The sequence below is a fragment of the Clarias gariepinus genome, chromosome 25 (genome assembly GCF_024256425.1).
Source record: "Clarias gariepinus isolate MV-2021 ecotype Netherlands chromosome 25, CGAR_prim_01v2, whole genome shotgun sequence".
NCBI classification, from domain to species: Eukaryota; Metazoa; Chordata; class Actinopteri; order Siluriformes; family Clariidae; genus Clarias; species Clarias gariepinus.
In genome coordinates this window covers 24871425-24898792 of record NC_071124.1, presented here as the reverse complement: position 1 = coordinate 24898792, position 27368 = coordinate 24871425, and the positions used below count along the sequence as shown (strand labels likewise).

At 41.1% G+C, this 27368-nt stretch overlaps 1 protein-coding gene across 1 annotated transcript; it reads right to left on the bottom strand.

The window, feature by feature from the left end:
- Positions 1–998: 998 nt before the first annotated feature.
- Positions 999–27091, bottom strand: clcn2a (chloride channel, voltage-sensitive 2a). The gene is made up of 23 exons (XM_053486630.1): positions 26959–27091; positions 22484–22615; positions 18160–18288; positions 17821–17954; positions 16446–16523; positions 14388–14411; positions 12519–12597; positions 12006–12131; positions 11430–11514; positions 11227–11328; positions 10979–11063; positions 9929–10084; positions 9069–9138; positions 7073–7183; positions 5909–6119; positions 5403–5536; positions 4882–5063; positions 4661–4769; positions 4501–4547; positions 3930–3968; positions 3228–3332; positions 2596–2682; positions 999–1886 (listed from the first exon to the last, which is right to left on the bottom strand). Exons 1-23 carry the CDS (start codon positions 27089–27091, stop codon positions 1476–1478), a joined length of 2769 nt encoding a protein of 922 aa, XP_053342605.1. The 3' UTR covers positions 999–1475.
- Between the last annotated feature and the right edge of the window lie 277 nt (positions 27092–27368).

Sequence of the window (27368 nt, the reverse complement as noted above, 5' to 3'; positions counted from 1 at the left end):
AACACAGTTGCCATGGTAACAGTGAGAAACAACTCTGTTCCCAACATCTGTTGGTTTCTGTTTGGGCCAGTCCTTGTAGGAAAACATGCATTGTGTATGAGTGTGTGTGTGTGTGTGTGTGTGTGTGCGCGTGTGTGCGTGTGTGTTAGTCATGCCTCATTGAGCCACTCGATTTACGCTTCGCTATCAGCTAGCGTGTGTACTGTTCGCCACAAACTAATTACAACTTGCTGAAACATTTCTGCCCCTCGCGTCGCTTGCTCTTTGTTTCTTTTGCGTTCCACCTCTCCTCTTCCTCTTTGCCCCGTTCTTCTTCACCATTCTTTGTCTCTCTATCCTTTTTCTGTTGTGTCTTTTCTTCTCTCCAACCGTCATTGCGGCGATTAACGGGCTAAATTTAGAGCCAAATTGTAGCTTAGCTCTTGGAGACAGATGAAAAGTGTCGGCTCCAGATGGGGGACGTGGGTTCGGTGTGCGTCTGAGTCACACACTTCAGTTATGCAAAGACACACACGCACGCGCACACACACACGCACACACACACACACACACACGCATGCGCGCGCGCTCCTCTTTTCATAATCCGACATTCATTCTGACGCATACACATAGCCATGCGCAGATAATCCAACGTCCAGTCTATAGCAGTATTTTTTACCGTAGCTGCTTAATACTATTGGCACCCTGCCTGGGTAGGCTGCTTTTTAAAAAATTATTTTGGCCAGCGTTTGTGCTCCTGAAATGAAGAGTGTCCAACTGAAGGACAGCTGAAACGTAGCAAACCCATAACCCTGTTTATCAGCTGCCTCTCCAGTACGATGCTGTGATAATATTCGATAACATCGGCACATGCCTACTAATTATCGTTTATGCTATGGCGCCTGTACAGTCGATTCGTACTTGGATGCGAGCGGAATCGGCGTGTCGAGCGTGCCTCGCTCCTACCTCGACCCTGAATTCACCCAGCATTCACACTGCAAAGCAACAATGTGTGTTTATTTTAATATTGGTTATACTCAAGCGTGTAAGAAATGCCAATTCATTTAGTCTGCGGTGACGCTAAGCAGTTTTGTGCATATACGGCTAACATCAGGCCATGTTAGCATTAGCATTCCTTTACATGTTAGCCTTCACCCTGGTAGCAATAATGCCACACAGCTAGTGATCAGTATTGAATATTAATCATGTGCTTTTTTTAAAACACAGTAAGTTGGTAGTTATTTCTTTCTCAGTTGCTTCTATTAGTAACATTGATGTCGGCTAGCTTTCTGGCCAACAACGAAATCCGAAATCACACCACCTACATGTTTAGACTGGATGTTAGTGGTGTTAATTGTTTAAATTTACTGCATCGAGACTAAGAAATTTTGTTACGTTGCCATTTTGTTGCTTGCTAGTATGAAGGCAGGGTCATGTACATGGATGTCCCAGTATGTTAGATTCATTACTGTGTGTTAACTAACAAACAGCAGCTGTCATTCCGGCTGGTCCTCCGTATTTAACGGGTTAATCTCGCACACCAGTTCCTCGCTTTGGCCTGAGCCGGTTTCCTCGACTGGTTCGGAAAAGTTTTCTGAAAAGTTCTCGAGCTCCGACTGGGTCTCCTCCATCACCGATGCTTGCGACTGGTCCTCGCTGGGTAAGACCTCTGTGCAGTCCGTCTCGTTCAGCATGCTGCTTTCAGACGGAGGCTCTAGCTCCTCGCAGAGCTCCGCGGCTGTTTTGGGTTCCTGCGGCAACGGCAGGCTCCTGTGGCGACTCCAGAGCTTGTGGAGCTCGGTTACCTCAGAAACGTTGCTGCTGGTGCCGCTGTCACGGAAACTGGCCAGAGGGGGGCGGACCTTCACCCCGGTGACCGTTACAGAGCCCTCAATGGCTTTGCGTAGCTACAGAAATGGAAAATTGTATTAATACACTTTAATTTTATATCAGATCAGACGGATTAGTTAGCATTAACATGACGCCAATTAAAATAGCCATGTTGGTCAATTTCCAGTTTTTATGTCAGATCGTATTTGTATGTCATTACGGTTCATATTAATGATTACCAGTAACTTTTATCCGACTGTAATGTGGATGCGTTTGTAACGGCACACATACGCACATCGATACGTCTTTGCTCACAATGTTTGAGTTAAAACACATCATGAGTTTGTGCAGCCACTCATTAATTTTGAACAATGGATCGATTTCTGCAAAACTATGCCTGGGGTTTTGCTCTGGATGACGGCGATCAATTAGTCGTCTGTATTTGTTCAGGTTCAGGAAAAGGAAGAAAGCCAGACACCCTGCTTTAGTTTTTTTGGCAGCTGCTGCTACTGTAGCACAGCTATGAAATCCCTTCAATGCTGGAGCTGACTGATGACATCACACACTACGCCTGTGCAGAGACACACAGTCACATGAATTCTGATCTGCCTATTCTCATTCAAGTCACATGATCCGATCTTAAAAGCGTCAGATTTGTGCATTCAGACCGCCCTAAAAATCACATCCATGTCACATTAGGGGAAAAAACTTAAACGGGACTGAGTGACTTCAGGCTGGTGATGTAAACGTAGGCTTAGGGTCAATAATGGTTAAAACAACACAAACCTCTTTTAGCGAGACGACTCCAACCAGTCTCCCCGTGCTCGTGACGTAAGCGTGATCCAGACCAAGCAGCGAGAAGATAGTGTGTGTCTGTGGTTTACAGACACAATTTAGAAAATGCTCACAGAAACAGAAAGACTGTTAACTTTATTAAAATTTTCAAACAATAAACGCAAACAAAACTTAAACCTATATTTATGACTCGTGTACATAACTGCAAAACATTGAAAAACAACAATAAAACAAAAATCATGGCCTTACCTTCCTGTCAGCAACGCAATGATAAAAAATGCTAACTTGATGAATTGTACAATTTAAATAAAAATAAATTAATTGTAAATTTTTTTTGCAAACAATTCATTATTTTATTGAAATGTTACATGTTAATTCTCCGAGTTCAATCAGGCTGTACAATTTGCATTTGTTGTAGCCCCGCCCACTTAGCCCTAGGTGTGTCACAACTTAGCTCCGCCTTCTCAAATGATGTTTTTAGTTGTTGCAGCATGAAGCTAATATTGGTTGTTAAACTGTACGACTGTCTTTATGAAGTTTTACTTTCAGTCCCAGATTTTGCAGATTTGTAATGTGATGATGTCATCATTGTGTTTATGATGCGCTAATGCAGATGAGCTTACTTTGTGTAAAGACGTGCGCTCGACGAGCTGGAAGGGGGCGGGGTCTATTTTGCAGTTGTTAAAGCAGACGGGTTCTTCCAGCTGTTGCTCCTCCCACTCAGATATCTGAAGTAAAGACATTTTTATGGTAAAAAAAGTGAGCTAATTAAGAAAGAGAGTCAGCTTTCATGCAGAAATTGCTCTTCTATCATTAAAGGTGTGATTAATTTTTGTGATTAAGATATCAGTTTCTGAGTTAGCTTGCCCTTAGCTACTTAGTGATTCACTTTTTTTTTGCTAGCTTTCACCAACTAGGTTATCTTTCCTTCATTAGCTTCCATTTATAATAGGGTAGTTTTTAAATGCTTGGTTTTAGGTAACTGCACTGATTAATAACTTTTTTTTAAGTTTGTACCTACAGGTCACACTTGGTTTGCTAGGTTAGATAGGCTAGTTAGCTCGCTAGTCAGCTAATTCTTCTGACAAACTGTGAGCTTTTTGGCTCTGTTCATTCTTTTCATTAGCAAATAATTAATCTCTTATGAACTGTATCTATTCGCTTGATGTCCATCGGAGAATCTGACTGTAACAACTGACTTGTTGTAAACAGAAGAGCAGGTTGTGAGAACGGAGATTTGCTAAATGCTTGTACAACAATCAAATAAATAAATAAACATGGCAGTAGCTTGTGCTGTAATGTTTATGTTAGCATGAGACGCTAACCTCTGCTGTGGACATGTCATCATCGATGTTAGGAGCTTCCTGTAATCATATTACAAAAAACAACATTACCATAAATAATACCCCCCCTCCCAAATATAACACCACTTCCTTTACAAACGATCATGAACTAGCGAGATAAACACAGACGATATTAGCATGTCAATGTACACTGCAGCTAATACAGTGTTTGTGCAACTTATAACTGAGCTTTGTAGATTTTAAACTAGCTTTTGATTACTCAGTGAATTTACTTACTGAAGCCTATGCTAACATTAGCTTGCTATGGTGCCAATCCATCACAGTGCACACAAGCACACACACTCTCACACACTGTGGGCAATCTGAAAACATCAATTAGCCTATTCTGCATGTCTTTAGAGTGTGGGAGGAAACTGGAGTACCTGGAGGAAACCTACCTAAAGCACGGAGAGAAAATGCAAACTCAACACACACTCGAACCCTGGACCTTGACAGTGCAAGGCCGCAGTATATTATATAAATACAAAAATGATTCATATTTGCTCTAACTGAAGGTACATCATTAGCAGCTTTTACTAGAAGATAACCTTACCTCCACCTGCTCCTTCACTGGTTCTCCACAGGATGGACTCGGAGAACCTGAATCAACAAAAGTACTAAAGAGTCAGAGAGGTAATAACAATGACAAAAACTCTTGGGTATCTTCTGTTATAGGGAACTAATCAGCTTCAGGATGTGAGTTGTGTCCGTACTGTTTACGGTGTCGGTGTTGCTGATGGACGTGACGGTCTTCAGAGCGGACTTGAGGGGAAGCTGGGAGTTGGTGAGGGTTGGACTGTACGACGATTCCTCTGTAGAAATCTACAGAAGAATAAAAAGTGTAAACGGATTAAAGTCGTTAGCATTAACGCAACTAGCTACCATTCATTTGATAAATTCCCAGCTTTATCTCTTTTTACGCTCAGCATCTTACCAGAAAGCGGACACCACGACCAGCTTTGGGTGAGGAATTCTGGGAAAACGATGAGGGGATGTGGGCACCGTTGTCCTGTGCTCGTTCTCTCAAGTACTCCAACCATCGGCCTCGCCCGAGCTGCTCCGAGAGCAAGAACTGGAGCTGAGAACGCTCGATAGAGCCGAGCAGGATCATTGACTCTGAACGTAAGGAGGAAAGAAAGAAATATGGAGAGGTGAATTTAAGGTGATGCTTTTTTTTTTACAATATTAAAGATTTTTTAAATAGTATTTGAAATGTTTATTTTCAACATCTTGTTGAAAGAAATAATTCATAGACATGTGGTTAGAAACCCAAAAAAGAGCTGTCCTGAAGTTTTTTGATATAAATATAGAAGGACAAAAAAGATGCAATAGTGCACACGTTTTATTACATCATATTTTAACAATGATTTAAATCTGTATTCAATGCTTTGTCCTTTTAATCTTATCGTGTCTGCTCGTACAGGGTGGAATATGAGTTTGTTAGTGCAATCTCACCTTTAGACTCTACGAGTGCGAGAGTTTTCAGCTGGCCGCTCACCAGAGCCTCCTGCACATCGCGGTACGTAGAGGACAGCGTGATGAAACGTACGTCTCGCACCATAATGTCCTCCACTCGGATGTTATACTTTCTACAGAAGAGCGAGCGCACAAGCGGGAATTAGAAAGCTTCCTAGAACCACCACAGCACTGTAGGGTTCTGGATTGTGATTGTTTAGAGGACAGGGTGTTATCACAGGTTTATACTGATGACAGGAGCAGCTCATTGACATGTTGAAGATATTTATCTCTGGAAGGAGTCTCCAGTGTCAGTGCTTTATACTATCCTGATATGAAGCTGTAATTTTAAGTTTATCTTCTAAATAAGGAGCTAAAACTTGTATCTTTAACATATTATGTATGTTAATTATAACCAGATATAATATATATAACCAGAAATAGAACACTGCTATTTCGGAAAACTAAATTTTGTATTCTAACTAAGAGAGAGAAGGTGCACTCACTCCTGTCCCCAGCCCAGTTCTGGCAGGTACGGAAGTTTCTGGATCCTGATGATGGAGTCGTAGAGCGACGGCTGGAGGCTCTGAGCCACGGCGTTGGCCAGAATCACCGCGATCATCACCGGCAGGATGTGTGAGATCTGACCGGTCAGCTCAAACACGATCACCGCTGTGGACACGGTGTGTGTGACCGCCCCGGAAAGTGCTGCAGCACCTGAAAACACACACACACACACACACACGCACACACACGCACGCACACGCACGCACACACACATTGAAAGAACAACCAGTAACCCGACAGCTGTTTGATTTCCTGTCATGTTTGTGCCACATGTTGCACGCCATTGAGCGTATTCTAGCAACTCTACTGAAATTAGCCTCAAGGTGATGCAGCCAACATAAAACACACACCATTTACCCTAAAACTGCACTGTTACACTATTTAAAAATACATTACAGAATGAATAGAATAAACCTTCAATTCGAGCGTGTCACATTAACCTTCTAGCCATTAGACCATTAGATAACTGTTGGAATCATGCCTTTTTATCCAAACCTATAAAGTTTGTATGGATCTTACTGGTTAATGAGTTTATATATACAGTGTGTACATGTAGAGTATATGTAGAGTATATAATAAATATATATAAAGTGCTGCCCTATTTATTTTATTTAATTTATTAAACTAACTTTATTATGAACTACAATCAAGTCACATTTAGAACCATTAACTTTGGTTTAATCATTACCAAATATAATTTTATTGATGTATATATATATGTATATGTATATACATATATATTGTATATTTTAGCCTTCATAAAATGCTGTCTATTAAGTGGAAAATTTTGTACAATTTGGCATTAAAGAGATAACATTTTCATGCAAAACATATACAGTATTTACTGCCATTTTAATCATTATGTATCAAAATAAAATACGTCACAACGACACAATATTAAAGCACTGCAGTGTTCGTTTCCCTTTGCTTAACCGCGTGTGCTAGCTCTATTGTGAAGCTGTCCGCATTTACGCATTTATTTTTTCTTAGTTAGAAAAAATCTGTTATACAGTAAGGTTTGAAGCTATTATCTGCCTCAAACAAACGTAAGTAAATCCACACCTTAAAAAATATATACTGATATCATACAACCTGAACCTTACCTACAACAGCGTAGCCGCCGGGAACTATGGGATATACAGTGCTGTCGGTGTGAATGCCGTCGGGGAACATGGCCGCCATGCTTTCACCCACCAGACGACCAAACGCAGCACCTGGGTAAGAAATTCACATTATTATACCTAACATTAAAAATGTTTAACATGTACGAAAACATCAATAACGTTCTAATATTATATACAGTGGGCACACTGTCACAGCAAGGGGTCTGAATACTTGGCCCATGTGATATTTCAGTTTTTTTTAAATCTGCAAAAATGTCAACAATTCTATGTTTTTCTGTCAATATGGGGTGCTGTGTGTACATTAATGAGGAAAGAAAATTTACTTAAATGATTTTATTAAATGGCTGCAATATAACAAAGAGTGAAGAATTTAAGGGGGTCTGAATACTTTCCGCACTCGCTGTAGTACAATACAGTATCTACACAATGCAGATGTTCAGTTATTTAAATTATATTATATACATTGTACAATTATTATTGTATTATTATTATTATTATTATTATTATTATTATTTTACTACATAAACTTTATCTGAATCATTGTTTTTTCTTTTCATTTTTGTATAAAACAGTTTGGTTAAACTTGTAAACTTTAGCTAGCTAGTCATATAGCAGAATTTTTCAGCTAAAAATGATCATTTATTAATGTTTAAATTTCTTTTTTGTAGCATTTATTTACTAATTAGCAGCTAACAATTGTTTATTAATGTTCAAATGTAGTAGCATTTACTAGCTAAATGTTTGCTCTGTGATCATTTGTCCATATTTCAACAACAAACGGCTCACTTACGTAATTACTAATATTTAGTAGCTGCACTTACGGCAAGTGCATGTTTATTAACTGATTAAGTTTTAAATTAATTGGCTAAATTTGATTCTTGATTGTGGAAGTAAAATCAAAAAGAACTTTAAACTTAAGCCCTTTTTGTTTGTTTGTTTATTAATGCTATAATTCAGCATCGATAGGTAAACAACTACTCTGCTCTGTCTGTATGTTTAGCTGTCACTAAAAGTCAACTGTGAACTTTTTTCATTAAGCTTAACTGGTTTATAAAAGTTTTCCTAAAGTTTTAAAGGATTTTATTCTAAATGTAACTGAATTATAAAGCTAAACTTTAGCTGAGCATAATTGTTTAATTATGACTTGTTTTTTTTTTCAGGAAAGCTGAGGAGAACAGAAGTGAAAGTGGAATTGTACGGGATATAACGGAGTGTAGCTGATACTTACACGTACACACTGGACTCGTCAGACAGTGATGGTTGCTTGACAATGAGGATGAGGATGGCGTTGGAGAAGAGAAACACAAACACTGAGCTAACAAAAAATATAAGCAACTGATCAAATGAGTGAGATGAGTCATGAAACACTGATTGTATAGACATAATAAAAATGATACAGTGATCCAAACACGTGAAAATGACAAAACGTTTGGATATCACATCTTTATCAAGTTCCTCTGGTGAGCCAATCCCAACAGTGAAGTGAATCTTCATCAAAGTTTTCATTAAAGTGTTTTATTGGCTTGTTTTTTTACATTAGTATTTATAAACAGATAAACAAAACATTTGTTTATAACACAAGGTAATGTGTAACATTACCTACATTTTACATTGTACAATTTAATAGTATTTAGTAGTTCAATTTTAGCCTAATGGATGTTTAATAACGATGACGATTAGCTGTGTGCGTGTTTATTAAGTGTAAAATTTAGTCTTTGATTGTTTTATGGAAAAAAAATATTAATACAGCTTAGGAACTGAGTTTGGCTAAATCGCTGTTGCTGTTTAAAATGTTTTATAATTTTGTAGTAGGAATTGAGTGACAGAAATATAAAATTTTGCAAGAAGAATTTACTGTTAAAACTGTTGTTGTTAAATACAAAAGGCGTGATAAGTGTTGAGATAAACCACAGGGGTAGTGTACTTATGCGTGTGCATCAGGGTCAGGTTTAGGACTCAGGGCTGGATCTCATACCTATGAGGAAAACTGGCATGAAGGCGCCGCATGGCACTGGCATCGTCGTGGCAACGGCTGACATCCAGAACTGTGCAAAAAAAAAAAAAAAAAAGAAATCCTTATCACTTGTACAGTTTGCAAAGACAGAATTAATCTAAGAAGAAACTTTTTTTATGTTTACATTGAGAATTGCATATTTCTACAGCGTTCAAGTCAAAGTGGGACTTGTGTTGATTGTACAGAATAACAGAACTCAGTCCTGAGAGTAAAAACTCCCTTTATGTCTCTCTATAATCCCCCGATACACTAATGCACTAGAGCTTGGACACCACCAAGGGAGAATGTTTTCTCAGTACACTAGAGACATGATCAGACTGTCTGCTTCACGTCTGAAACGCCGGCCCTCCAGGAACTCCTTTAATGGCGTTTCCATTCATGTGGAAATGTCTTGGAGCGAGGTCAGGACTGTATGGAGGACGTGGCGATAACTCCCAGCCGAGTTCCTGTAACATGGCAGTGGTGTTGGTGTATGAGTGTGTGTACAGTTCACACAGACAGATGCGTCTCTTCCGCAGGTCCTCGACAAGTCTGTCAATTTAAAAAGAAGAGCGTTCCACTCGCTGAATGTTCACAGGAACGACTGGAGTGAGCTCAGAGCCACTTCGGCTGGGATCGTCAATTACAGACGTGCGGACTTCTTTAAAACGTTTGCACTGTTCACATGTTTTACTTCAACTAAGAGTCTCATCACTGTGCTGTGCTCGAAGTCTTCTGTAAATGTCAATTGCTTTTATGCCTTCATTAATGAGAAGTCCCGGTTTGACTTGAACATTTTTTACATGCCTGTATATGTTTATGTAAAGAGAGAAGGACTTTACCTTCATGATGATGAAGAGGAGGAGGGTGATGAAGACGCTGACCTGTGGGTGTTTCCAGGCCTGAGGTTGACTCGAGTAGACAAACTCCTCGGACACACCCTGCTTGTACCAGGTCTGATTGTCGAACAACGCCACTAACGACTCGTGCTGAGTGAGCTTAATGTCGAAACACACTCGTCAGATTGTCATTTGCTCAAATCAGGAGTTATTTCAAATTTACACGATTAGCACGAAAAATAAATCCTGTTTATGTGAAATATCACATATTTAATTCATTAAATCATTTATTCATATATATATATATATATACTCAGCAAAAAAGAAACGTCCTCTGACTTTCAACTGTCGAGTGCATCTCCTCCTCATGGACTGCCTATTGCGGACAGTCTGAGCACTGATGGAGGGATTGTGTGTTCCTGGTGTGACTCGGGCAGTTGTTGTGGCCATCCTGTATCTGTCACGCAGGTGTGATATTCAGATGTACCCATCCTGTGCGGGTGTCGTTACACGTAGTCTTCCACGGCGAGGATGATCGGCCGTCCTTCCCGTCTCCCTGTAGCGTCGTCTTAGGCGTCTCACATGGCGATTTATGGCCCTAGCCACATCAGCGGTCCTCATGCCTCCCTGCAGCATGCCTAATGCACGTTCACGCAGATGAGCAGGGACCCTGGGCATCTTTCTTTGGGTGTTTTTCACAGTCGGTAGACAAGTCTCTTTAATGTCCTGCGTTTGTAGAACTGTGACCTTAAACGCCTACTTTCTATAAGCTGTTAAGGTCTTAACGACCATTCCACAGGTGCATGTTAATTAATTGATTATGGTTAATTGAACATGCATGAAAAACATTGTTTAAACCCTTTACAATGACGATCTGTAAAGTTATTTGGATTTTTACAACATTATTGTTGGAATACACAGTCCTGAAAAAGGGACGTTTCTTTTTTTGCTGAGTGTGTGTGTATATATATATATATATATATGGATGATATAACAGATGACTTTGTAGCTTTAAAGATCAGCATTTTTGTGGCAGAAAAGAAAATCTCAGACCTGGCCGGCCATGAACTGCCCGAATCCTGGAGGGAAAGTGAGAGTGGATATGAGGAGCGTGACCACAGCGGGATACACTAACCGCCTACAGGAGAGGGAACGTAATCAAAAATAAATATCAATATCAACTCACTGGGAAGAGGGAGTGTATTTGAAGTTAAGCAAAAAAATATTCAAAAGACGACACAGTTTAAAGACATCTCGACTTTTTGTGTATACTGTACTTTGCATTTCGTAAGAAGACGAACTTTTTTAGGAAAAACTTGTTGATGGTTTTCTGTTTCCTCATCGACTCGACGATCAGCCGGTTCAGGTAGACGTACAGCGCCCCCCCGAATCCACTCGCGATACTGAGCGAAACACATACACACAGTTACACAACAGAATCATGAGTCAGGTTAGAGTAAAATCCATACGCCGCAGTGTGAGGCGTGAGGCGTGAGGCGAGTACCCCAGCACGGCGAAGGCCGGGAGTTCCTGCAGGTCGAACGGAAAATCCAGACGAAACCGTGTTTTAAACAGCGCCGTGATCGTCTCTGTGTGAAAGAGCAGAAAGATTCCCTGCATTAGATCAGCGTGCCTCAGGGTTTGTTTTTACATTAAACACCATGTCTACTACACCGCCGCTGAGTCCATGTACAGAACACACTCCACATACACACATCTGAAAAATAACCCTCCATGTGGTGGAGTTTCCTAAAAATAAGGAGTCGTTTATTTTATTAATGTGTACGGAAGGAGTCTCCAGTGCCAGAGCTTTGGAACAGTCACAGGTTACCTGTTCACTGACACCCCCAGGAGGAGTTTGTGCTACAGTACTTTGCTGTTTCTCAACATGACAAGCTGCATTTTTGATTCTTCGGCTGATGATAAACGAGTGTCTGTAGCTGCTACAGTTTAACAGAAGTGAGAACAGGAAGTGTACTGAAACATTCAAATAAACTACACAAGTGTGGCGACAGTTAAAGGGTTAAAAGGTCAGAATGGCTGTCTGTAGTGACATCGTCATCATCATCATCATCATCACCTTCATCTTTGTTCCAGACGGCCAGCACTCTGAAGATGAAGGCGCTGAACGTTGCTGCGAAAAATCCTCTCCAGTAATTCCTCACGGCGAAAAATGTCGACGTCACTTCAATGCTAAACAACACACCTGTCCGAAATGTAGGGAAAAAAACAAACAAACAAACAAACAAACAAACATGTAAATATTCTATTTTAAAACCTGTGAAATTTTCCTTTTAGTCCAACTTGAATACGTCACCTTTCATTTCCTTATTTTCTAGATAAATAAAAATGTCAGCTTTTTAAAACCTGATACTATTAAACATTATTAAATATAAGTTCAAGTGAAACAAACACATCGTCCTGAAGCCCGCAGTGTCATTTATAACCTTTAAAATGTCATCATATGGAACTTAAAGACTTTGGGACACTGCTTTACAGCCATGTGGATTTTTGCAGCAGTTCGTTACAGGACGTCCTGATCGATTCTGTCACAGCGATGAGATGATCCTCGTGCCAATGCGGTGCACTTTACCTCCGATGGGAGCAGCAAAGCAGCAGCCGACTCCGACAGCACACGCCGCAGAGAGCATTTCTGTGTTCCTCAACTCATTCTGCTGAACACACACACACACACACACACACACACACATTTTCTTCAACAAACACTCACCACCAAGCTTTTCATCATCTAAAGCGACGCATTGAACTGAAACACGAGCAGGACAGAGCTAAGAGGACGGGGCTCTTAGAGAGACGGTCCTGTCCTCGGCTGATACAGACAGCTGTCCTCTGAGGACTCGTGACTGCAGTCACTCCATAGTTCAGGACTGGAGTTTCCTACAGTCTACCTGAGCCTCCAATAACCAACTGGACTCCATATGAACTTCTTCACATCTCCTGTTCTACTGAACTTCCAGCCTCCTAACACACAACAGATAGCAGGGATTGATCTGCACTCATACTATCACCCAGATGAGGATGGGTTCCATGTTGAGTCTGGTTCCTCTCTAGGTTTCTTCCTATTACCATCTCAGGGAGTTTTTCCCTCAGCACCGTCGTCCTTGGCTTGCTCATCAGGGATGATCTCATCATTTTGATTTACACACATTCACATCTCATACAAACTTAATTCTTATGATTGTGTGAAGCTGCGTTGGGACAATGTCAATTGTTAAAATCACTATACAAATAAAATTCAATTGAATTTAATTAAATGTTCTTAGCATCCTAAAAGGTTAAAATGGTTGAAAGTAGGAATAAAACTATAAATAAATAAATTAATATAGAGTTCTCATTATCCTGCATGACTTCTGATTAAAATGAAAAGGAAAGTAAATAATGTACAGTAACGTAGGGTTCTTTGTTGGTTCTTTAAGGGTTCTCTTGCAGTAACAGACAGAAGAACCCATGAAGGTTCTAGATTTATTTTTCTTATCACTATTATGCCCTGGCGGTGCAGATCACATGTTTATTTTTGCCATGCCATAAATCCTTAGACAAAAAATCAATCTTTAATAGTTCTTCAAAAGATTAACTTTGTACTTAAGGATCAATGGTTCCTTTAAAAAAAAAAGTTATTTTTTTACCAACATTATTTCATGACCGCTCTTATGACACCTATTTTATGATACTGATTTTTGCTTTATGCCATTAAACTAATTGGGGAGAAAATGTTAATTAAATAATTAAGATTTTTAACACAGATGGAATCCTGTAAGAATCTTAACCTTTGGATGAACTACGTGGAAATTTTTCCAAGGTAAGAAACACTGCATTTTTTTTTTTTTACTTTTATAATTTTTTTTAAAAATCTTTCATTGTTGTATTTTTATGTTGTGCAAATTAAGGTCAGTGACGCTACCCAATTTGGTCCTTCATCTGTCCAGTATAATGATTTAAAAAAACAATGAAGTTAAAGTCACATTTGTGTAAGCATTAAAAAGAAAATACTATAAATATGTGCTTTTTCATGCAGTACGACTAATATCACATCATAACGTAACAAATATCACAGTCCAAGTCAAACCAGACCCTGAACTCTAAACACTTCTGGAATAAATTATTAAAGCTCTAACAGCGACCTACAGCAGTTCTGATACAGAATTTTAATTTTGTCCAAAATCAAAGGGTTTAGGCGTTCTCACAAAGTGACAAAATAAAGAGCATTTTAGGGATCTAGTCTGAATGTGGTTTTATTTTATGCAATTTTGCCCTGATGTGTCAGATATGATGTGTTCGGTGCTCGGTGATCTTTTAGCAGTGATGTTTTTCTCAAACAGGATTATTCCAGAGGTTATTTAATAGGTTAAGTGTTCTTAACTGTTCCAGACTTCACACCCTGAACATCGACTACTTTACTTTACTGGGATTAAAAGGGATGAAATGTACATTTGATTCTTACCTTGGTTCCCTCGAACGGTTCTTCCTTCAGCATTAGGAAGTAAAAAACACAAGGATAGAAGTGAATACCTGCACGTTAACTTCCGCAGTAACTAATAAAACTGGATAATTCATTCACAGCAGCGCATTGATTGCTTTTTCACATGTGCTAAAAAAATTCCCAGCACTTGACTGGTCTTATTTTAAACACTGCACTGAAGCTAAAATTTCTACACCCGCGAGTGGATGATCCTCTGGGGCTTCGAGGCAATTACCATCTGACACAACATTTTTAAACTGTACCTTTTCTTGCTGACTTTAATGTTCGTCTGCAAATCAGGACAGATCCCATGTCAAAACAAACTCATGCTGATGTCAGGAGCCGGGCCTCGCCCCGTGTCTTCAGCATCCATTATATCGTCGGGCTAATTAACATTACACTTTACTGTAATCAAGAGTAACACCCGCAGGCATACGAGTGTCAGATAAATAATTAGTACACACTTTAGCTTCTGAATTTAAACAAGCAATCAATTGTTTTAATAAATACTGTTCAGAGTAGATGAGGAAGGGATTCTGTTAATGTTCTGCTGTTAAAATGCTATAGAAAGGTTTATCACATGCCATTAGTAGCCTTAAGCATTTTTTTTACAATATGCAATATGTAGGGTTTTAGTTTTACTGTATCAGTATGTGTACTGTTAAATTATTATATGTATGATTTATTCATTAGATGCATGCTTTATTTACTGTATACATGACATCATTCATATTATGCAAAAAGTCATATTTGAAATTCATGTAAGTCACCATGTGCTTAGCTCTATTCACTAAATGCTTAAGTTTATTTACAGTAAGTATGCTTTATGTCCTAAATGCATGACACTGTTTACTATATGCATTCTTCCCTCAATATATGTATGACTTCCATTGTATGCATGCTTTTCTTATCATATTATGCATGACTTTATTTACTATATGCATGAAAGCCATGTATGAAAAGCATAAAAGTCAAAGCTCTATAGATATATGCCATGTGTAATTATTATTTTTTTATTCAAGTATGCTTTATTCAGTGTGTGCATGATATCATTTATATTATGCATGAAAGCAATATATGAAATGCATGAGTTATTTACAATAAGTATGCTTCATTTACTATATGCGTGACACCTTTCACTACATGCATTTTTTTATTTACTATATGCATTATTTTATTCTCTATTTGGATAGAGTGAACTTTATTCACTTTGTGCATGCTTAAATGACTAGGTGCATTCTTTACCCACTGTATGAATGTTTTTTTATTACTATATGCATACTTTATTTAATATCGGCAAGGCTTTATTCAATGTTTCCATGTTTTATTCACTATATGTATGCTTCTTTTAATCTATTTTTATTTACTATTTGCATAAAAGTCACCCTACAGTATGCATGGCTCTTTTCACTCTATGTATTGCTTATTTACTACTTGCTTGCCTTTATTCACTATATACACAGATCATTCACTATATGCCTAGATTTGCATGCTTTATTTACTATACACATAACAGTATTCCCTTTATGCACAGTTTATTCACTGCATGCATGCTTAAGTTATTTTATGCATAGTTTTTCATTACTGTCTCCATAGAGAAATAAATAAATACATATAGCTTTAATTCTTATTTGTGATCTATGGGCTTTTTTTTTTTAAATAAATCTGGTGCATACTATATGAAAAGGAATTCTGTTAAGGCTCTAGTGTGAAAGTTTCATGACAGGTGTAGTAATAATAGATCAAATGTTATGGTGTAACACTGCAGTATGATGTTATAACATGAAAAGGAAAGAATTTAGAAAGTTCTAAATCAGTCGTATACAGGAGCAGACTGAACTGAAGCATTCTCATGCCATGATATTATGGTGCTGCCCACTGCTGAGCAATAAAACGTCGTTATTAATAATAAACACAAGTCCAGTCATGCGAGGTTAAGACTGCTCCACACTTTACCCTGATTTAGAGTGACTTAAAACCTTCACACGCAAAGGAAATACTGATTGGAGCTCTTTGTATAAAAGGAAAAACGCCTCTCACCATGTAGATTCCTCCAAACAGGGCCATGAATTTACTCAGAAGTGCAGCACACAGACTTGCAACATGGACAAACGGACCCTGCGGATACACACGGACCAACGCAGACGCTTCGGCCATCAGTTACATCAAATATACTTTTATTCCAAGGTTCTCTTTTATATGCATTCACTGGAATATCAGCAGATTGACAACGGAACTGAATAAACAGCATTTTTGGGCTTTAACTCATTTTGGCAAATTAACACTTTCTTGCACACGAGGTTGTCTACAACAAAATGTTTAGTTTAAAAAACGCTATTTAACTTTTACGTTTAGACAAACCATGACAGGAAGCTGCCAGATGTTTGAGCAAAACTGGAGATCTCCAGAAAAGCCAATCACATCGCTTCTTTCTGTCACATGATCAGGAAAATTAAACTATGAATTGTGAGCCATAATTATATTAAAAAAATATTTAAGGCTTGAAATATTTCACTTTACATGTTATTTATCACTTTTGGAATTAAATTCTAAGAATTTTCCATGATATAAATTTTTTTTTTAGATGAATTTTATATACACTGACTGGACACTTCATTAGGTACACGATAATCTAATGAACCAATCCCGCAGCGGCAACTCAATGCAGTGAGGGCGGTTCTCTGAGTGAAAATGCCTTGTTGAGGTCAGAGGTCAGAGGAGAATAATAAAAAGTCGACAGTGATTCAAATAATGTCTCATTACACTGGAGGTCTGCAACTCTGAACACAGGCCACGTCGGAACATGAGGCAGATGTGCTACAGCAGCAGAAGACCACACCGGGTGTCAGAAACTGAGGCTACAGGTCACATGGTCTCACCAACATCAGACGACCAGAAGATCAATAAAAACATTGTCTGGTCTGATAATCCTCGATTTCTGCTGCGATGTTCAGATGGTCGGGTCGGGATTTGGCGTAAACGACATGAAAGCGTGGATCCATCCTGCTGTGTATCAGCGGTTCTGACTGGTGGTGGTGGCGTGATGGTGTGCAGCAGATTTTCCCAGCACACTTTGGGCCCCTTGGTACCAATTGAGCATAGAGTAAATATTAAATATAAGCCTGAGTATTGTTGCTGAGCGTGTCCGTCCTATTCTGACTCGGACGCGGTGGAAGGGGAAAGTTGCATCATGGACAGGCACCTGACAAATCTGCAGGACTGCGTGATGACATCATGTCAATATGGACTGAAAGGCGTGTTTCCAGTTCTGAGGGCAAAAGTGATCCAACCCAGTACGAGCAAGGTGTACCTAATGAAGTGGCCACTGAGTGTATATTCCTAGACTTCTTCTACCACATGCATGGCTTAAACTTCTATTTGTGTTAATTGTTCAGTTTATTCAAAGCCACCTCACCTCCTTGCCCAGTGGCATGCCGCTACCCAGGGCACAAGTCAGACCAATAACTTTAGCCACGAAGGTTTTAAAAGTCAGGTATTCTTTCAGCACCACACCACGAAGGATCGTCTTCATCTCTGGAATCCCAGACCCTGAGCGAGGAGAGGGAAGAGGAGCCGACACAGAGACAAGTGAGTTAACATGGAGTCATAATAAGGATAATATTGTATAAAATAATAGTATAATACAGTGCTTGTGATAATGTAGGGAAAATGTAATACCACCTTCATGATAAACTTTTTGGAACGATTTAAACATGTGTGTGTGTGTGTGTGTGTGTGTGTGTGTGTGTCTTACCCACTGCTTGAGGTGCAAGAATTTGTGTAAACCCTGCGGAGAAGGTAATGAGGACCACCGGGTACGCAACCCAGGCCAGGTACTGCAGGAGCATGTTACTGTCCAGTCCTCCGTACATCCACTTCTGTGCTACAGACACAACCATACACACGGACACTCGTCATACTCCGACACACGAGCGCGGTTACCACCCTGAAAAGGAACGTTTTCCTACAACCAATTGTTTTACTCATCAAATATATTGCTGTTTATTTGTTAAAGCAAGCATCATGTCTCACTTTTTTACTTTCAGACAAGCCACATTTGGGATAAAACCAAAGTATTGTACTCGAGCGACCTTTAAGGAGAACTATTTTTACAGGAATACGTTAAATGTAAGCATTGGGAGCGGTGGCTCGGGTGGGTAAGGATCTGGGTTGTGGGTGGGTACGACCCCGCCCACTGCACGCAGCGCCGGTCCGATTCCAGAGATTTTAATTTAACATTTGTTAAGTGGTAATGTTTGAGATATTATAAAACTGCATAATGTGTCGTCTCTAACCAGCTCATTATACATTCCTCTATTCCAACACTGCACGTTTATAATACAGCATCAATCTGAGTAATGGTTGTAAAAACTATTTTATCAATTAACACAACAGGAAACATGAGAGCTACTGTACTAATGAATTAATCAACACCTTCTCTTCTGGCCAATCGAACCAAATGCTTACATCAGCACATCTGAACACAACATGAAGACATCCTTTGGCAGAGTAAAGACCAGGAAGACAGCAGAACCAAGCAGCACCTCAGGTCAGGTCCCTGGAGCCTCCACAGGACCAGCTAGCACTGAGATATTCAACTATTATCGTTTCTGTCCTGATGAAACCCCAACCTGCCCGCCTCGATGCCTAATGCGCTGTAACCCTGACCTCAGCTGTGATGAATAGCTTCGGTCAGAGACTTCATCACCTCTTCATTACCTGACACACTGGACCCACTACAGTTCACATACCATCCACATCAATCAACAGATGACACCATCACACACCTCCTCCACACAGAGCCATCTGGTCACTTCAGCATACAGTACTAAACAGCAACTCCTTCCAGACTTACTACCATGTTGGAGGTCCAGGGACCTGGGACCACAAGCAGTATGGATGATCAAACTGGTCTCATGATGATGGTGGGACTCTCATACTGGTGCTGAGGCAGGAGAGGAGCTAACACCCCCTTGACCCCCCTAACAGTCTCCAATACTGTGGTGCTCAAAATATGTCATGCTCTTTATAACCTTAGACACCTGAAGGACTTATAGGACCTATAGGACAATTTACCCTACAGTATAAGGGACATTTTGGAGGATAAAACACAGACTACACAGACCCCGTGGAACACATTTTTAAAGGCACCACAGTACATGGCATTTTCCCTGATAACGTTAGGGTTAAACGCATTATATTACATATGTTCTTTTTTTATCAATTTGTTCAATAAATGCAGTCATAATAAGTTAAATATAAAATTTTAAATATTATAAAATCATTAGAATTGTTAAATAGGATAAAACATACTTTCAGTAACAAAAAGAACAAGCTTTTTAAAAATGAGATAGTCCTGCAACATGTGCTCCCCAGGCACACCGCCATTTTGGAAATTATGTCAGAAATTCATAGTGTCACATGACTGCACCAGAATGTTCATTAGATGTCATTAATAGAAGTCATGAGTTAAAGGCAAGGATAAAGCTGGATAACATTTAAATGGTTTTGTGACACAGGTGTCACCATTGATTCTCTACAGTTCTGCCCAAAGTGCTAAGGAAGGTCTATACTCGCTCCATAGAGAGCATCCTGGCAGGAACAGCTTCAGGCAAGACAGACGAGCACTCCAGAGAGCGGTGTGACCAGGTGTGTGCATCATCCACACTGAGCTTCATGACTTGCTCTCTGTCTGCAGCAGGTGGTGCTGGACCAAGGCCAGGAAGATAGTGAAGGACCTCAACCAGCTAAACAACACACACTTTTCTCAGCATATCTGGCAGACATCTCAACCTGGATGGAAGCTCATCAACTGAAGCTTAATCTCAGTAAAACTGAACTGCTGTTCATCCCAAGTGCTTCATCCCCCTGTCAAGATCTTATGATCTCCCTGGACCTTCAGTCACTGCCCATAAGGTAACTCTGACAATCATCTGTTCTTTTCCCCTCACATTGCTAACGTTACTCGCCCTTGTCGATTTCATCTTTACACCCTGTTATTTTGAGACTGGACTACTGGACCTCACTCCTGGCAGGTCTGCCTCTGTGCACCGTTTGTCCTCTGCAGCTGATCCACAACGCAGCTGCACGTTCCATTTTCAACCTTCCCAAGTTCTCCCACACCACCTAACTCCTCCGCTCTCTGCACTGGCTTCCTGTAGCTGATGCATCAAATTCAAAATACTGATGCTCGCCTACAAAGCTAAAAATGGCCCAGCACCCACTTACCTCTCAGCTCTAATCACACACCACACACACTGCACCACGTTCCCTCCAATCCTCCAGCACTGTTCGGCTGGTCCCGCCATCTCTCAGGAACCGAAGAAGAAATGCATCTAGGAATGTATTTCCTGACTCCTAAGTGGTGGAATGAACTTCCCCTACATGTCTGTACAGCTGAGTCCCTGGCAATCTTTAAGTGATGACCAAAGACCAATATTTGGGTTAACTTCTTCCAAACAGTGTTTGACTGAAGGTATGTAGAGTTATAACCTAGTTACTCAGGGTAAGAATGATGGAAACTTCAAAGCTGAAAGTCACTCTGGATAAGAGCATCTGCCAAATGTCTATAATGTAAATATAAATATTTTCTACTCTGTTGTGGTCAGGGAAGCTTTCCTGCTCCTGGAAGTCCAACACCAAGAGTATGAGGAGGAGGTTTCAAACTGCAGGGCATCCAGATCCTTATCACAGACGGCACCAAGGACTAATCCCTCAGACTTGCTCACACAACCCCCACACTGCCACTACATTCCTTTTAATATAACTATATTTATACTGCTGGCCAAAAAAAAAACCCTCACCAACTGGAAGTATCTAAGCAGGTAAGAGTCTTCCATTGGATCATTACTGCAATGATTAATATGATTCAGCTGCAACAAATTATTTAACCCTAAATGATTCAGTGAGGAACTTCTTTCTTAAACAACCATGTCAGAAGACTTCACCTGTAGGCACGGCAAAGGGGTTACTCTGTTTCAGAGGGGGCAAATTAATGTCCTGGTCAAGCAAAGAGAACAACCCAGGAGATTGCTTCCAGTTACGTTAACTTGCAGTTAAGAAGCTGGGGTCAGAGTGCAGGGTCAGCCAGCTCTACAGCGGCAGCTCGGCGCTGCTGCAACTTGACCACATTCCACACTCAACCTTTTGATCGGTAACCCAGAGCCTTAACTGATTGAGGGCATTTCCACACCCAGAATGCAATGAGAACAGCAATGAGGATTGGTACTCAACAGAAAACCACTTGTATTGAGACTCATCAGAAAAAAGGCTTCAGTTTGCTAGAAAGATTAAAGACTGGACATTGGAGCCATGGAAAAAGGTCATGTGACCTGATGAGTCCAGACCGACCCTATTCCAGAGTGATGGGCGTGTCAGGGTGAGAAGGGAAGGACATGAAGCGATGCTCCCATCATGCATAGTGTCCACTGTACAAGCCTCTGGAGACAGTGTTATGATCTGGGGTTGATCAGTTACTCAGGTCTAGACTCAGTAACGTTATGGGGCAATAAAATGAAGTCAGCTGACCACCTGGATGTACTGAATCACCAGGTCATCACACCAGGTTATCTTTTCTTCTTCCCTGATGGATCGGTCGTACTCCAAGATGACGATGCCAGGTTTCATCGGGATGAAATTCTAAAAGAATGGTTCAGGGAGCACGAGGAATCATTTTCACACATGGCTCGGCCACCACAGAGTCCAGACCTAAACCCCAGTGAGAATGTTTGGGATGTGTTGGAGAAGGCTTTACACAGCGGTCCAACTCTCACAACATCAGTAGAAGATTTTGGAGAGAAATTTATGCGGCTCAGGGTGGAAATGAATGTTCTGAGGTTGCATTAGCTCATCGAAAAAGATGCCGCAGCCGTAATCGCAGCAAAAGGTGGAACAATAAAATATTCGACTCTTTTGGGGGGGCTAACTTTTTTTTCAAACCCAACCCCACTCTATGTTTTTGTGCGCACTTCCTTGGTTGCACATCTTGTACTCGTAAACCTAATAATATAATCACACTGCTGCTAACGTTATATATGTTCATCCCTTGTAACCTCATCCTCATGTTCATCCTCTCTCACCTTGCTGACAGAAGGCGATGGTGTAGTCCATGACCCAGCTCACCAGCGCCATCACCAGTCCCAGGAGGATGAGGAAAATCCAGTCTTCACCCACACGGGAGATCAGGAACCTCTGACACCGCGACGTGCAAACTGTGGACGCAAAAACAGGGTCAGTGTGGAGACTTCTGAACTCGACTACTCACAGTGCGGTTCAGGAACCTCAGCACCAACACGCTTCTTCTAGGCCTTCCTCTCTTCATCTCGGGATTGATCATTATAATTAGTGTGTGTGTGTGTGTGTGTGTGTGTGTGTAGAGAGTAATTCTGCAGCAAGAGAAGCTTATATAATGTGCAAACTGGTTTCCGAATGCAAATTAAGAAATAGTTAAGTTCTCTATGGGATGCATTGATGTAGAGATGCATTAGTATCAACAAAATTATTGGCACCCGCACTAAAGATGGCCAGTTTATAATGAATTCAAGTAGAATAAAATAAACTTGCAACATTTATTGGCACCTCAAGCATTTACCAATTTCGACCCTGCCGGCGTGCGGTAACACAGTAACGTGTTAATGTAACACCCTCCAGATATCAGTATGAAATGTACTTTCGTAGCTCTTCTCTTCAGCACACGATATATTTTCTTATTATTGTAGACATTTCAAATTACCGAGGCGAGTTTCGTTTAGGAGGAGGCCGCCTACATAGGCAGCGTTTACAGGACGGTGAGGGTTTGGGAGGTCAGGCATAAAAACCATCACTCCACCTAAACAGAAATGAAAATCGCTTTCTCTCGTGCTTTAGTTTAACCACAATGCCATAATATTGTAAACCTTGAAGTCGTCGTGCTATGAAAGTAGACAGGTGGTGTATTTTAAGTCCTTGTTGAGAGTGTGTGTGAGCGGGAGAGACAGAGTGCTGTGGGAAAAGCACCAGGCATGAGATTTCCCCTTAGCGTGGACGGCGGTGACAGCGTGCAGAACTCATGCATAATGCAGCAAAGCGCAACATGTCGGGGGAACGACGGGGTATTTATATCTGCAGGAGGAGAAACGGAGGAGAGTGGAACGTAGGAGGCGGCGAGATCTGCTCTCTGTGCCTGACATGACGAGCAATGTCAAGCTGTTAACGCTGAGCCTCTGGGCATCAGCGTCCTCTGCGCTCTTCTTTTACATCACTGCAGGAATATTCTTTTTATTTTTTTCCCTCTTATGCTGGTTCTCTCGCTGCTGCAGTGCCACGGAGGCCCGGCTCCAGTGTATTTATTTATTTACTGTTCTGGGAAGCACTTTCTTATTTTAGTCTGATCTAATCCTATCTAATTTCGACTTCTTACCCAGCAGCCGGGTCTCGATCAGAGGCGTGAAAACTATTCCTTGGGTCCCTCCTGGTTTATCAGTCATCACTTCGACATTTCTTAATGCATCAGCAAAAGTGCTCAAAATTCTCATTCATCACTGGAACGTCTCCTACAGCGTGGCATCGTGACCAAAACACGGCTTACATGCTGCCATAAATAAAAGCTGGTGTTTACACAGTTAATGCGCAACATCTTTTTCTTACTCTATGCATATATTAAATGCATTGATAAAAGAAGTGTGTGTGTGTGTGTGTTATGTACACACTGCCAGTGGGAAAGAGAGAAACATAAAGAGAGAAAATGACAGATAGGGTGAGTGAACATGATGACTCCCTGCTCACTCCGGCTCCTGTTCTGTCTGTGTGTGTGTGTGTGTGTGTGTGTGTAGGTGGCAACTTGATGATCATCCAAATCCCTGAAATCCTGTCATGGAGGTTCAGAGGAGCCACACACACACACACACACACACACACACACACACACACACACACAGCGCCAGCAGGCGATTTTTCATGCTTCTTCACACAGAGCAGTTCACACTCAACAGGCTGCCTAAGGAGGCGACGATACTCATACAGAAGGTGTGTGGGTCTTTGGAGATTCGCCTAGCGGAGGCCAAACCTCGTCTTCATTTAATAAACAATTAATTAATTAATAAACGCTCCCGAGGGAACGAGCTGCGTGCCAAGAAAACCACAGCGACACCATCCAGATTCCAATATCGGATTTTTCTTTTTGTTTTTTTCCCATTTCTTCATTAATTCACACACTGTTATTGAACGTGAGCAGATCAATTAAAGCTGAAGAGTGGAAGAAGCGTGTTTGTAAACAGAGATGCACGGTTTGATTGATGATTTGTGTAGGTTTGTCCTTGTAGATACACATGACAGCTCTCTCTCTCTCACACACACACACACACACACACACACACAGCAGCTATGCTAATGATAGAGCATTTGTCATTCTCTAATAATAACAGACTGATTGCGCTCCCTGCTGGCAAACACACACGACAACGAGCCATTTTTTCCCTCCCTTCCTGCCCGACCTATCAGTGACCGAGTCAATATTCATCATCTAAACCGCCATCTTTATTGTCATCTCTTGTCATTATTGTCATCGAGTCACCGCTGGAAAGATTTGTCTCGTGATTTATCACAATCTCTGTCTCTCTCTCACACACACACACACACACACACACACTCATCCAGTGTCTTCTCTGCAGCCTTTTGGCTCCACGGCTGCAACACCTGTGGAATCTCAATGAGACACGCGAGGGCAGAACGGGTCCAAGCGAGCGGATCGATGGTAATTAGTGTCCAGTAGAGGGCGATCTATCAACACCAGGCTAATCGAGGCAACGTTATCTGCAGCGCCTGCGTCCTCACACCTCCCTACCGCTACACACTGCTGATCTGGGGCGGAGAGACAAGCGAGTGTTAAATTCACATCATTTTACCCAACATCAAACACACTCACCTTTACGATGCGTCATAATACAGTACATCAGCCCCCATCTACCCCTCCATCAGCGGAGGCCATAAACCCAGCACTACACCGAGATTACTCCCATAATGTGTCAGGTTCTTTTATATGAGCAATTAGAAGGAAAAGGAAAGGGCTTCATTTATATTCTACAGCGTATAAGGATGATTAGGATTATATTATATACAGTATACTCTACACTTTCTGGCCAAAAACCTCTCTAATACACACTCTAATATTTCATTGTTCCGCCTTTTGCTGTGATTATGACGGCAGCGGCGTTTAGATAGGCTAATGCAATGACACAAGGTTTATTTCCGTCCAGAGTCGCGTTAATTCCTCTCCAGAATCGCGTACTGATGATGTGAGAGTCGGACCGATGTGTAAAGCCTTCTCCAACACATCCCAAAGATCCTCACTGGGGTTAAGGTCTGGACTCCATGCTGGATCCATGTGATTCCTCACGCTCCCTGAACCACTCTTTAACACTTATTAAATTCATTACATCGTAATCATCACTTCATATTGTGAACTTCTCGTCCCAAAACATTACTTCATACCTTAACCCTTCCAAACGCATCATGTTGTAATGTAACTCCTCCTAACGCATTTTGGTGTGACGTAACCCCTCAAAACGCCTTAAATCGGAACATAACCCCTCACGATGCACTAAGTCATAACGTAGCTCCTCCTAACACATCACTCTGGATGTGGCGCAGTGGTAAAGCGCTCGCCCTATCATCCGGAGATCGCTGGTTCGATTCCCGGGTGATGCTGTAACCTCTCGCAGCCGGAGGTCTAGACAGAGCTGATCTAGACAGAGTCTAGACAGAGCTCTCTCAGAGGGGAGGGATGAGAGGTACTCAGTGCTCCCACATTAATCACGACTCTACAGCCAATCAGGGGCGTCTGTGAGCTCACGCAAGCGGAAGGAGCGGTCCGACGAGTGTGTGACTCCGCCCCCAACGGTGCGTGAAAAGATGCAAGTTCGAAAAAATTCGGTTGGCTGTCGTCATGTGGTTCGGACACGCATCATAGTCTTCGGCCCTTCGGCCCAACTGAGTGAAAGTAGTAGCCTTAATGTGGAGCCCCCTAGTGACGGGGAGGAATTGGACACGCCTAAATTAGGGAAAAATTCAAAATATTAAAATAAATAAATAAATAAATAAAGGACTTTGCATACACATTAACAAACACAAATAAAATGTAGCGTGTGAGTTCTAGTGTTTTCCTCCGAATAGATTCGATGCATTTAAAGTAAACGTAACAAATTCCTCCGACAGTTTCACACTCATACATCCACGACACGATGCGCAACAGTGCTGCTGCTATTTTGAGAGCGAGTGAGACGGCTGTGAAAAAACAAAACGCATGTGGTGCTCACATCTGTTCTCGCCTCAACATAAATCCTGTCCTCCGCTGTCGACTCTGTTTCATAACGCCTGTAGTCTGTATAGTACTTCATTGTGTTTTTGTATTTATAAAGTACTTTTCAGTGACCTGAAGGCGGTTAAATGCGTATACTGTTTATAAACATAAACACTCGGGTCACATGCTCTCAGGTTCCTGCTCACGCTCCTCGTCTGCCATGGTTATGGGGTCTGTCCTTGGCATGAGCAGGTGATGGTGCAGTGTTCTCTGACTCACGCTGGCACTTGGCACAGGGGTCCTTTTCATATTCCACTTGATCCGGAGTCTGGTTTCGGATCCCGGCCCCCCGGAAGCGAGCCGCTTCCTCCTTGGCGTAGGCGCCGATCTCCTGAGTGTATCGGCCGTACATCTGTAACGCAGAGAAAACCACAGACAGTGTGCTTCAGTTCTGCCCTGAAGTTTCACGGCGAATTCTGCTAACAAGTGGTAGAAACATACAGCCGTCAGCTTTTTACTAAATGTACATCTGTTGAACTCGTTACACAATTAATATGAAGCTGTGATTTGTTGCTGCACTAATTAATCAAAATAAAAATATTTAGAAAAATTACAGTTCGGAATTCAACGGCATGTTGGTGTAAAAGTATTAAACTATAAACACACTCATATTTCATTGGAAACCCTCC

Coding starts and splice junctions, on each gene's coding strand:
- clcn2a (XM_053486630.1), bottom strand. CDS start 27,091: ATGTACGGCCGATACACTCAGGAGATCGGCGCCTACGCCAAGGAGGAA. Junction 11,329..11,429: donor CCGGCCTTCGCCGTGCTGGG/GTACTCGCCTCA, acceptor TGTTTCGCTCAG/TATCGCGAGTGGATTCGGGG. Junction 9,139..9,928: donor TCCTCTTCATCATCATGAAG/GTAAAGTCCTTC, acceptor TTTTTTGCACAG/TTCTGGATGTCAGCCGTTGC.